A 13,294-nucleotide genomic window follows, 5' to 3' on the forward strand; every position below is an offset into this window, starting at 1 on the left:
AATTTACACAAATGAATTTGCACTTTTACAAACCTGAGAAGGAACAGACTGCTTAAAATGAAGGACCATGAAAAATGCGAATTCTATAGATGTCGATTACTACTGTGACACTAATAACAACTGATAAAAGAAAGGGGGCATACCCATTGCATGAGGCTCCCGCTTGTACGAGGACTAGAAACAAGAATTACAAATAACCTTACCCCGAGAATGACGAGAGGGTGTTTCGACCGCTTGATCACCAGGTGACAACATTTATACCTTACCGCTGACCGTTGTAACCCTAAATATACCTTCTTTTTTTTTTTTCAACTTCTCTCTGAGAACCTGACATGTTTGCAATTCACTTTACGCCAATCTTATTACCAAACATTCCAATCGAAAGTTTCATCTTATAGTTTCTTTTCATCATATTTTATTTCTTTTACCACAGAATTTACATCACACTTAACTACAGTGTCTTGTTAGGATTCCATCCAAGAACTTTCCTCCTTAATCCTAGAACTTACTTTCTAATGCCGGATGAAACTAGAAGAAAATCAGATTTAACCCTGTTTGAGCTTCTCATCAACAAAGCAATTAATAAGGAAGAGACTTGTAAAACAATTTTCATCGGTTTATGTACCCTTTCGGCAGTAAACATAGCTAGATTTTCATGGCATAGAAACAGGTCCAGACCTTGTTTACAAGAACTCAGAAGTCCATAAATGCTGCAGACACAGTAAAGTACATGCATGTGCACACAATCATGGTGCACGCAACAGAGAATTCACATAATTTACAGTTTTTACGGTAAGAACCGGCCAACACTCGTAGCATTGTTTCTTGGGATTGTATTCACAGTTTAATCTACAGAACTAGCAGTTGTCATGGAGTAAGGCCTGAGTGTAAAGATAACATCAATGTTTTCATCTCACCAAATCAATGCTCCTTCCATATACGCCCAGTCACTCGAAGCTTCAGCTCTTGCCTGTTGCCACCAGAGAAGAAGAGCGCCATGGAACGATGAATGACTAGCCCATCATAACTATCACGGACTTTCCTATGGCTATCTCTAATACTCCTTGGCACCCCCTGCCAAATAAGCTTCCGCCCATTACCGCCCACTTCTAGACTGTAGCTATAGTTTTTTGCCTCATTATCATCTCCCATGAATCTCAAAAAAGCCATATAAACTGGAGCCAATCCCAATAGAAAGGCCTCAAAGTGCAGACAGAAATGCTGCCCAAAGCAATTAAAAACCTGCAGGGGAAATTTAACGGCAGGAGAATAAAACAAATAATGTCAAAACAGCCCTAAAAATAACAGGTATTGGACCATAAGCAGTTGATAACATAATTCCAACAACTGGGTGGTCTTAACTGTCTCCAACTTAGCAACCTACAACAAATGCTACAGTAGTTACATAGCAAGAAGAAATTATGTTCTCCAGAACAGAGGACACTCAAAGTGAGTGTTCTTGATCCTTTTGTTTACTTAATTTATGTCATCATTTTATATGACCAAGAATTCAATTTTACAAAAAACAAAATTTGCATATTGTGGACGAGAAACCCCCAACTAGTCCCAACCAGCCACCCATATAGATAGGCTGTAACCCAACTTGCATCAACCATAAGAAGTAGAATATGGAGAGAGAGGAATTACTTACAGTGAGCATCCAAGTGGCATTTTCAACTTCTTGGAAGTTCGATTTGACATATCGATGGTTGAAAGTGCACCCATCATGCATGTCCACTTTATGATCATTTTTCAGGTGTGCAATAAGTGATGGTATATCCCCGCTGACCAGGCACTCAGATCCTGCATAAGGGCAATTATAGGGCCTGAATCTGCAAAGATACTCGTGTTTCAATTTGCTGTAATATGGGAACATGTCAGGACATCCAAGGCTCTGATATCGACAAGGAATTTCAAGGGATTCTGCCACTTTCTCTAGAGCTAGGCATCTAATGTTTCCCAGTTCATATCGGCAAGTAGGGCAATGATTATGTACCCTGGCTTTGCAATTTGAGCAAAGTGTGTGGCCATTTGGACACTGCAATTGACAGCAAAAAAATTCAAATAATTGGTTAGCAAAAGAAAATAGATACATATGGAATGCATGAAATGCAGGTTTCTTCAAAAAAGTGGAAATCTTTTGTAAGAAAATGGAAGCAACTCATTTAGAACATCCCAAAACTACTAAGAGAGGAAGAATTTGTCAAAAAATACTATAAAAACCAGTAATAATAAGGGGAAAGTACATTAAGTAACCCTTGTCTTAACAGTGAAAAAATGGTTGAATGATGATTCCGTGCCTCTTGCTTTGGTAATGAAAACACAATTGGATGATGGTTCATGGAATTTCTAATATTTGTATGAGCCTGCAAGGATTTACCTATCCCAAGCTGTGAAGAAGCCACAAAGAAATTCATAATTTTTTCAGCAAGCAGATCTCACGAGCAGTCATTCAAGCTTGAAGATTTATAGTGGAACTGTGGAAAGCTTCATCAAGATCCAAAGGCACCAAGAGTTAAAGCGATGAAGTCTTAGAAGCAATCAATGAAATCAAACTCTGTAGCATAAGGTTTTTTGCTTTAATTTGTAAATTCTTTGTATGTTCACGCTCTTATGCAAACGTCCGCATTATTGTGCATATGTCTGAGCTTGTGATAGTGTTGATTTATGCTCCTCTAGCAGCAGAAGTTTGCACTCTTGTTAGACCTCTGCGATGCGGATCCAGGTTCCAAAACCAGAATTGGATTGCTTATAGGTCCACCCAAAGAAGAATTAACTGAAGTCTAACAGTTAAATGGCAATCTTGTAATTTCAGAAGCAAGTGTGCACATCTCATGTAAACTACTAAGTGAGTGGGACAAACTGGAATAGAAATTAGAAGTGGAGGGGTGTTCTAGAATTACACAAGGTGAGGAAGGAATTAATAGAACACGTGTAGAAAAGGGAGTGGGTAACTATAAATATTACTAATTAGGTCACTTTAAGAATAAAAGAAGTCATCTTCTCCCTTCTCACGATACTAACCAACAAAGGCGGAAGAGAAATTTCAGATCAATGGGGCTTCTTCAACAGATCTTGGCTTGGGCTTAAACAACAGGGGAAGGCTAGAAACCAAAGGGCCTCTTGATTCCAATAGAGATACACTTCAAATCAGCAATCCCTGAAGATTGAGTGTTGATGCAACTTGAATCTGCCAGTAGGTTAAGTCCAGACCTGAATCTGATTTCGATTCTCACAGTAAAAGAATCACTTAGAACCAAAGGCTCCTAGGGTTTGGTTTGCCTCAAGACCAGCTTCCTTGGAACTGAACCAAAAGGGCAAAACAGAGATCTGCCGGCAAAGTTCCAGCAAACCTTTTCTAAGTTCCTGTTCTGCTGTAGGGATGATGAACAGTAACAAGATCAGGTAAGAGCTTGGGTTTGATCTCACACCAGATGGGTTATTTGGAATGAGAACTTTGATCGAATTATGGAAGAAAAGCAAGAGATGAGAAGGAGAGAATATCAGAGAGGGAAAAGGTGAGAAGCATGCATGGTAGCCATGGTTTCAACCGAAACATTCATTCAATTTCAATTAATTCAAGTCTCATCACTGCATAGACTCAGAGATAACCTACTTTCCTATTCTAAACTGAAACAAATATGGCAACTCCAAATAAGAATCTAACTCTATTAATGGAAAGAAAACCAAAATTTGAATCTCCCTACTAACTTGTCCAACACCCTACTCTAAAATAAAAGAAATAAATAAATAACCAAAATACATATTAAACCCCAAGTAATCCCACGCCTAACTGCATCACTCTGTGCTGGCATAAACATCTGGTACGAGAAGATGTAATTTTATGTCCATGTAAAACAAAGGATGTCTGCCAGATAGCGCGGACATCCACACATGGGCACAGATGTTTGTATGAGTTAAAAATGACAGACATTTATGATCATTGGTGTGTGTAACCAATACTCTTTAAAACGTTGAAGCCCAGTGGAAGTCTGCACTTAAGTTGAAGACGTCTGTGTAGAGTTGTCTTAATTCAAGTTGTGTTATTTCTTTTCACCTCTTTTGGGCTATTTAACGGGGGATTCTGGACATTAAGAGTCATCACACAACACTACCATTCACTGCATTTAATATGAATATTCTCTCTTTGGGCTTTAGAGGTTTTGAGAGATTTTATAGCCCTTTCATTGTATGATCATAATTGTCACGGCATCAAATCGATCCAAGGCGGTGGAGGGGTGGCTAATCGATTTGGCGATGTTCCCTATTTTCTAAAGTTACTTAGTATGCTACTTTTTTATTTCCCTTATTTTCTAAAGTTATTTTGCATGCTACAAGTCTACAATATATACCGTATAACATATAAAACCAACATTAAGCAACATCAAATCATAAAAAATCAACATAGCCCTATCAAAATCACCTTGCATTTTACAAAAAATTGACCGCTTAGTGAATCAGGCATGACCTGGCATCCATGGCGGTGCCATGGAGATGCCTATAGGCCAATGACAACCGCCATTTGTGAGTCACATAAATCATAGCACTGCCATGAACTTATTTTTCCGCCAGGACGCCAAATCACCACCTTGGCGACGCCATGACAACTATGCGTATGATTGTCTTTTCAGGGGTTGTGTTTCTTTTTCTCATCTTCAAGTGTTGTTGCCTTGTGTGAAGAACACAAGAAGAGTCACTTGTTGATTATTGTGAAGGTTCCAGTGAGCCATTGGGAAAACTACAGTTTGTAAGGGTTTTATTGCTACATAGCAAAGCAATTACGAGTAAGTGAAAAGCAAGTAGTGTATCTCCCTGGAGTGGATGCAGGGAGGGAGTCCCAAACCACTATAAACTTTTGTCTCTTTCTCTCTCTTGTTCTTTATTTTTCCATTGCAATTTCTTGGGTGGGTTTTTGCTCGAAAAGCTATTTACTTTTGCATTTGCATTTTGTTCTGTTTGAGCTTTTAGCTTTTAAATTTTTAAAAGACCCAATTCAAACCACCCCCCCTCCTTTTTTTTGGGTTGTCACATGATCAAAGCTTAGTACTCTTCTCAAGTATCTAATCAATCAGAAGAGTTCAACGGCATCCCAAACACACTCAATCAATTTCCTGCCATTATGCAATGGAATCAACTTCAACTACAAAAAGACATGAACAGTCTTCCTACAATTGTCAGATAATGATTGTGAGACAATTGTGGAAGATGGGTTCAAGGAACCCACAGCCAAAGATACTGGAAAGGTGGAGACCAAAACGCCAAAATCAGCTTGGACCCCCAATGAGAAGAAGGCAGCGGCCTTGAACCCAAAGGATTTGAATGCACTCTTTTTGTGTGTTCAACCCCAAGTGATTCCTCAACTCACTAAGACTCGATTTTGAGTTTTTTCAAGTGGGAGAGAGTTGATGCAGTATATGCCCTTGATTTAATTCCTAGGCAGGCCCATTTGATGATTAGGTTTAAGCCCAGGTCCAGGCAAGTTTCTGCTTAATATAGCCCATCGAACCAGCATGTATGGGCCAGATTTAAGCCTACATTTTATGCCCATATTTTTCCAGATTATGTGCCCATGGAACAGTACTAAATCTGCATGATAGCTGACAGTATTCGTGAGCCCCATAGCCAAACTCGCATGGAGAAGATTTAACAGATCTGATGGGACCCATTCCAGCCTTGCATGTTGGGTATTTTATGGAATGGATGGTAATTTGCATGGAGTCTTAACAAATTTTATTAAATATCCCAAACGCTTGCGAGAACCTCAAAACAGTGCCGCCGGTTGGAGCACGCTGGGCTGCTCCCCCCTCCCCATCCTTTCTTCTTCTTCTTCTTCTTCTTCTTCTCTCATCCTTTCCCTCTTCCTCTCCTCTCATCCTCTGCTCTCCTTTCTTTCTTCTTCACCCTCTTCCTCTGAACCTTTTTCTTTTTCTTCTCCACCCTCTTCCTCAGAACCTTTCCTTCTGCTTCTCCGATCTCGCATGTCTGGGAATTAGTGATCCACCCCTCGCCATCTCCCTCCCGCCTTGATCAGATCTGGTGTTGGTCTTGCCGGGATCCTCCCCGATGGTCTCATTGGCCCCCTCTTCCGCCGGCATCCTCTGGGCCTGCCGCTGCTATTCCTTGATTCGTTGGATTCCTCTTCCGCCAACATCCTCTGGGACTGCCGCTGCTCTAAGGGTATCACTTTGTCATCGTCCATCGCTGCTCCAACCTGCTCCCAGTCCGGTTTGTTGGCGCCTCCCCCCCCTCTCCGCCGAAGCTTGCTGGGCATGTGGCAGCTCATCCTTGAGTCGCCACATTGTTAGAGTGCCTTTGTGTCGTTGACTCGCCATGCTCTTCCAGATCCTTGGCAGACCTTTCTCCACGTCTCTGGTCAAATCGTTTGTGTCGGCGATCTCTTGGCATGCTCGGCCGACAGCCGCTCGCCGAGGCCCTCCGTAAGGCCGGCGCCCTCTTCATGGCAGTCTCTTCCGCGAGGCCAGCTTCCCTCTTGGCCGTGGCCCTCTGCAAGGCCCACACTCCGCCGCCATGCTAGACTTTTTTGCCGGCATTTCGATTCTCGACTTGACAGCGGAAAGATGAAGTGATGAGACCTGCTGGTAGGGTTTGGTGGAACCGTACCTCAATTTTCCCTTTTTTCCCTTCCTCTTTTGGGCTTCTAGGTTCTTGTTCAGCCCATGTGGGCTTTCTCTTTTTACTTTGCCCTTGTGGACTTCATGTTGTATTAGACATGTCTCAAATGACATTCTTCCACTCCTTAAGCCCACTAGACCTTGGATGCTGTCTTTTTTGGACTTTGGACCCTTATAGGGTTTGTAATCTCCCTTAGTGGATATATTCTCCCTCCCCCTTCTTTTAATGCATTTATTAATTCACCCAAAAAAAAAATTCTATTAAATATCTGTTTCTGACATTGTTATAACTTGATTAGCAGGTGTTGTTGCTATTAGAGTGCCACATATCAGTTTCTATTTCTACATATCTTATAATCAGTTTCTAATTTGGTGTAAATATGAACAGAAGCAAGCTAGGGTAGTTTCTAGTTTGATACTTCTATTTCAGTAACAGTCAGTTTTATTTAATAACAATGAAGGACAGAATAGGGGGACGATTTTGAGTAAAAGGCAAAACAAAGCTATGCTTTTGCTGAGTCAGTGGCTCCGCGAGAGAGTTATGTGAGAGGCCATGTGCGAGATACCCTTCCCTATCTCTTCTTCTTTCTCTTTGTTTTACTTTGTTTCTTTTTATTACTGATACATCAACTATCCTTTGGAGTAATCAAAACCTACTACAAGAGTGTTAATATTTCTGTTTATGAAGCTGAAGTGTGATCACATCAGGTCAGCATCAAGTGAAATCACTGTGCCATCATCCCTACCTGCGTGAGTCTGTAATTTCAGATCCAGCCATTCAATCCCTCCCAACTTCTGCCATTGTTACACCCTTCAAAGGGCCTTCCTTCTATAGTAATCTGGGTCCAATCTATCGGTTAGGTTTGTTTTGCCTGTGAGTTTCTAATTCTGCTTTAACCTTCTAATTTTGAAATCTATTGATAACTAACTGTCCAGCCATTAGTTTGGGCTGAGATTTTGCAGTATTCCAACCACAGACCCCTACCTTCAACTGGAACAGCAGTTCCATCCAAGCAACCTAGTTGCTATTTCTGCTGGTTGTTTGAATTCTGGTTATTTCACATGTTATCCACCCTGCAGTAGGCTTGAAGCTGTTGCTGTTTATTACTTTTGTGACTGATCAACTTAAGACATTGTTAGGCACTGTTGGGCTGGTAGTATACATTGCTGTCCACCTACTGTTAAGTGTTTTTGCCATTTTGTTGCTGGAAATTGGTGACATCTTGCACTGTCGATGCTATTGGAAGATCCTACCGTGGAATTACTTCGTAGTTGTCTAGTTGGGGACTGGTGCAACATCACAAGGACCTTAGAAAGTTATATCTGGAGGAGTTAGTTGGATCCCTGATCACCTATGAGATAGTTATTTGTAGAGGGGATGACAACAAGAAAAAAGGAATAGCACTCAGGGCCTCTTTGGACTCCAAAGAAGATTGCAGTAGTGATAAAGACATAGCCCTAATAACCAGGAAGTTCAATAGGTTTCTTATAAGTAACAAAGGCAAAACAAGGTTTTCCAAGGGTGTCCAATGCTTCAACTGTAACAAATTCAGATACATGAAAAACTAGTGACAAGCAAGGAGACCTCATTCTGAGAAGAGAAGCCTAGAAGAAAAAACAAGGCCATGTTAACCACATGGGATGAGATTAAAGGGAGAGTGTCGGAAAATGAGGACTCAAATGATGAGATTGCCACATGTGCTTGTAGGCTGAATTGATCCTCAATGAATCTAGTGATTCTGATGAGGCAGGTGATGTAACTCATATGAGGAATTTCCAAATGCCCTTGAAGAACTGCATTTGGAGTATGAAAAAATGTGTTATAAATATGAGGACTTAAATTAAACAATTCAACATTACTCTCCGAAAATTGTTCCCTAAAAGATTTGGTTGAGACTTTGAGCTCCAAAAATGATCAATTACATGATGAGCTCACAAATGGACCATTTGGTAAAAATGTGCAAAATGACCTTATTCCTTCTGTGTGTAGTTCTGTAAGAGGTCACAACACTCTTCTTTTTGAAAAAAACCATTAGAAATGCACATCACAAATTTTCAGCCCCTTTATCATCTGTGATATGCTATGGCTGTTGTAAAAAGGGGCATATGAGATTTCAATGCTTCCTTAGAACTAACCCAGAACAATTCAATCTCAAATGGTACCAAAGAAAAATTCCCTCAACTGTATGCAGGTTTTTAATGAAAATCAAGTACCTAAGGAAACAAAGGGAAAGAAAAGAAAGTACTTGAGAAAATCCACGAGGACCAAGAAGGGATTAGACTCCACAAGAAATGGTGAGAAGCAAAAAGGTAAACAAAGGTAGTTTTCTGAAAATCTATACCTTGAACCCTCAATCAATATAACTACCAGCAGCTGTGTGTATAAGAAGGTTGTGTTGGGAGTTAGGACTTCACCTGATGACACCCTCTGATAAATGCCTTAGCATAGTACTTGCATGAGTAGTCCTTTATGTGTTTGAGCCTAGCTTAGGATTCTTTATGCTTCATTTTTTAGTTTGATTAATTCTACTACTACTTGATTCTATCTTATATTAGTTTTCTTTATTACTTTTGCCTATGTATGCTTTGTTGAGCATTTATTTGTCTTAGGGTTTAATCCCAATTAATTAACGGAATTGTGTTTGTGTTGCATTAAGTGGTGTGAATTAGAGAAAGAGCACAAAATTCCGCCCACCCCAATTTAAATTAGGTCGTTCATGTCCTTTTTTCACTTCAATTCATCTTCAAACTCTGAGACAGCTGCAGCTCACTGTACTTTATCTTTGAGTCTTCCATCTCTCTGTCTTTCCATCCAATATTTTTTCTCCATTTTCCCACTCTATTTCTCCTTGCCAGAGCACCCGTGCTTTTGTCTCCACCCTAAATCTTGCTTAAATGACCAGCAGACCATCTAGGATTTTGTTTTTTGGTGAACAACCATTTAAGAGACTAAGACTAATAGGGGAGGCAGAGGAAGAAGTGGAGGCATGATTGCTTCTCCCAAATCTCCCACTCCATCATCTAACTCATTTGATCCTATCCAAGAGGAAGACAAATCATAGGAGGGTGAAGAATCTCCTAGCAATCCTCCAGCAGCTTGAACAAAAATGAAAGGAGAAAAGAAGTAAATGATGGTCATTTATTTGCATATGGTATGTGCTCCAAATTCATGGAGAAATTATGAAAATAGACTAATCACTAGTGAAAGTATGTCTATGATTCACATTAAGAGCTTATGGCATTGGGATATTGTTTGAAAACCTAGGCTGGAGAACCATTACAGGCTTGATTGAGAAATGCTATCCTAGGCTTGTCAGACTTTTTTATTGCAACTTAGAGGTTAATATTGTTGATGAGGTGATCATGTTTAACCCCTTGGTGAAAGGAAAAAGCATAGCCTCACCTTTGTAGAATTGGGGAAATTATAAACATTTCAAGTAGAAGTGAAAAAGTATTTTTCTACCTAATAATGAGATGGAAGCATAGTTTTTAAGGCAGTAAGGCGACGGAGGTGTTTGAGGGTCTTTCGGAGCGCATTAGCGATAAGGCGGGCATAAAGCATCGCCTTACCGACTAAAGCGTTCCTATGTAATTTTTTTTATAAAACCAATCTATTTGGCTCAAATCCTAGTTGAATCCTATTACTCATATGTTAAATAAATATTAAAGGCTCATATTCATACCAATGTAAGATATTCATCAAGAAAACAAATCAATAAAGTGAATAAACTAAGTTCATCTTCATCAATCATCAATCATCAATCATCAATCATCAATCATCAATCATCAATCATCAATCATCAATCATCAATCATCAATATTCAATCATCAATCATCAATCATCATAACATATAATATAAATACATAATTATGAAACAAAATTATAAATATAAAAAAAAGAAGGCAAAAAATACAAGTATTTATTATACTTACCTCTACGATGCCAAAATGAGTGCCTAAACCCTAAGGTCATCCACTATATTTCTACTCCTGTCAAAGAAGAATGAAGATCACCGCTGCCGGAGCAAAATGGTCACCTGGATCAGTGGTTCTTCCTTGTTCCTTGATTCCTTCTCAAAGCCCTTTCTTAAAACCCTTGACAAAATCTAAACCCTGTTTGTGAATCGTGTTTTTGTTTTGTTTGTTTTGGTTATTTTGGGTGGAGTAAAGCTGATCCCATGCATCTCAAGTGTTAACAAAACCATACACCTACCAATAAAAAATCTATATCTGGAATCTTCATCAAGTAATTTTAAAATGTGTTTAAAAAAAAAAAAAAAAAAAAAAAAAAAAACCTTAAGGTGCCACTTCACTTAAGGCGGAGCACTGCCTTACCATCTCTAGACCGCATCAACGCCAAGGCGCTGGTAAGGCGACGCCATAGCAGTGCCTTAAAAACTATGGATGGAAGTGTGTGCAGCAACGAAGATGTGTATAATACCATCGGTAGATGATATAACCTTGACCACAACATTACTCGGAGCAAGTTCAAAGATCCCCATAGGATTCTTAGACTCATTGTGCAGAGCAATATTTTTTCCCATAAAATGAACTGGTGATGCAATATATCCATTGCAAGCCTTGATTGTGTATTGCTTGACAATGGGAAATAAAATTAATCTCCCATATATATTGCTGAAATTCATGACTTGTTTTGAGCACAGGAAGAGGGGAAGATCACTCCCTTTTGGTATGTTACTTACCCTGTAATGAAAGAACTTTGAAATTGATTGAGTGGTAAAGCAACCTATAAATTGGCTAATCACATTAACACCACCACTCTCAAAAGGATGAAACTTTCAATAGAGCCAGCTAATGAGGAAGAAGAAAATCAAGATGACTTTAGAAGTGGTGAAGAACATGACCATAGGCCTCAACATGATATGCATATGGAAGAAAGAGTGGAAGAGTAGACTTTAAGAGTTGAGTAAGTATAGACAATGAGCAGTGATGAAGAAGCAGTTGAAGATAGACCCAACTCCTCAAGAGAATCTCAGGACAAGCTAGAGAGGTTTTACATCTTAAGAGACTTATCTCAGAGACGTCAAAACTAGACATCGAATCTGGAAACCTCCCTTCAAGGATAAAAGACCACTCAGGATCTCATGAACTCCAAGCTTGATCAACTGATGACACATCAAGAATTCATCAAGTTTCAGCTTTAAGAACTGACACTGGTCATGTTCAATTGTCTAAGGAAATGAGGTAATTTGACATACAAGATGCCTTTCATACTCTAAATCAAGCAAGAAAAACTTGAGAACGAAATTAAAGAAATCAAGGAGAATCAGAGAATGATGCATACCTTGATCATCATGATAAAAACAAGTTGCAGGAAGAAAGAAATTTGCATATGAGACAAGGATTAAGTCTTCCTTGAGAAGCTTTCAAAGTTTCTTGCATCTCTCACCTCAGCAGCCATCCTCTTCTGAGCAACCTCCTCGTCATCATCCACTTGGCTGGTCTTTGACCTTCGTTTTGTCTATTAGTTCTTTTGTTTTTGTTTTTCTACTTTTACAATGAATGTACATAGTTGTCAATGCGTCACCTAGGCCTTCCTTGGCAGGTGCCTTGGATGCCTTGGTCCCTTTGCATCCAGACCCCTTCCAACGCCTAGGGTCTCCTAGAAGCTGTGACAACTATGGAATGTATGATGTGTTATGTCTGTAATACTGTGAAAGTAAAACACCCTGAAATTTGAAGCAACTGAATCCAAGGGTATGGCCCAACTCATAACATGAAGTAGGCTGTGTATTGTTGTGGATCTAAGGAATACAGAAGCAAAAGGGAAAATTAGGCTGACCCACAGATCCAGGGAAGGTGTACAAATGGTCAGAAAACGGGTGAGACCAGTCCTACAATGGGTGGACTCAAGAACCCAGGAGTAAAGACAGCAAATGAACTAAAAGTAGGCAAATGGGCAGGTTACCCAGGTGCCAACCGGCCTGCCAGTTAGGCTGACAGAATACAGGAAAATCTATTTTTATGCGTGGGGCCCACATCCCTACACCCTTGAGCCTCGCACTTTCCCAACCTATAGAGGTCCTAATGCTGACCAAATCCAAGTAAATGGTGGGGTCCATCAAGGGGAATTAAAATTTAAATAGTTGTATGTTTTTAAAAGTAATTTTAAGAATTAATTTTAGAAATTAAGTGCTTCAGCCAAACAGGCCCTAGTGTAATATGTCTTAGCCACTATAAATAAAATTCCATCCTCCCTTTTACTTCATTTCAGGCTTTCACAAGCTGAAAAAAGAGAAGAAAGTTGTGCGTGGGCTGATATATCTACTGCTGCGTTTGCAGAATTAAAGTAAGAATTTGCTCTTTAATGATTGTACAATAGGGTAACATGTTAGGGTTTAGGGTTTCAGTGGTGTAGGGACTGCAATTGAGTCCCTATAAGCTGAATTCAGAACCAAGTGAGTAAATCCCCAATTTTAGGAAAGGTTCTGAGACTCAATTTGTATAAAACCCATCTCTGTAAACCTTAAGATAGAGGGATTTTAAGTTTTATGAGTAAATAATGTAAATTGGAACCCAATAGGGGCTTCATAAGATAAAAAAATTTGCAATAAGCAAGGAAAAATTTTAATTGTTCTAGAATTGGAATTTTGGAATGGTGTGAATCTGATTCTCTTTCCAGATTTCAGCTGCTGAACTAA

The 13,294-nt window shown here is 39.6% G+C and overlaps 1 protein-coding gene across 3 annotated transcripts in view; it reads right to left on the reverse strand.

Annotated features, from left to right (window-relative positions):
* Nucleotides 1-627: 627 nt before the first annotated feature.
* The window catches only part of LOC122066221 (E3 ubiquitin-protein ligase SINAT2-like), a 42,293-nt gene continuing 29,626 nt past the window's right edge, over nt 628-13,294 (reverse strand). For all 3 annotated transcript variants that reach the window (XM_042630043.1, XM_042630044.1, XM_042630042.1), the window contains exons 3-4: nt 1,652-2,038; nt 628-1,242 (exon numbers count right to left, since the gene is read on the reverse strand). In XM_042630043.1, the coding sequence (XP_042485977.1) occupies nt 922-1,242; nt 1,652-2,038 (708 nt within the window). In that variant the 3' untranslated portion in view covers nt 628-921. The remainder of the gene's footprint in view (nt 1,243-1,651; nt 2,039-13,294) is intronic.

Source organism: Macadamia integrifolia, unplaced genomic scaffold (genome assembly GCF_013358625.1).
Source record: "Macadamia integrifolia cultivar HAES 741 unplaced genomic scaffold, SCU_Mint_v3 scaffold23, whole genome shotgun sequence".
In the NCBI taxonomy this organism is placed as follows: domain Eukaryota; kingdom Viridiplantae; phylum Streptophyta; class Magnoliopsida; order Proteales; family Proteaceae; genus Macadamia; species Macadamia integrifolia.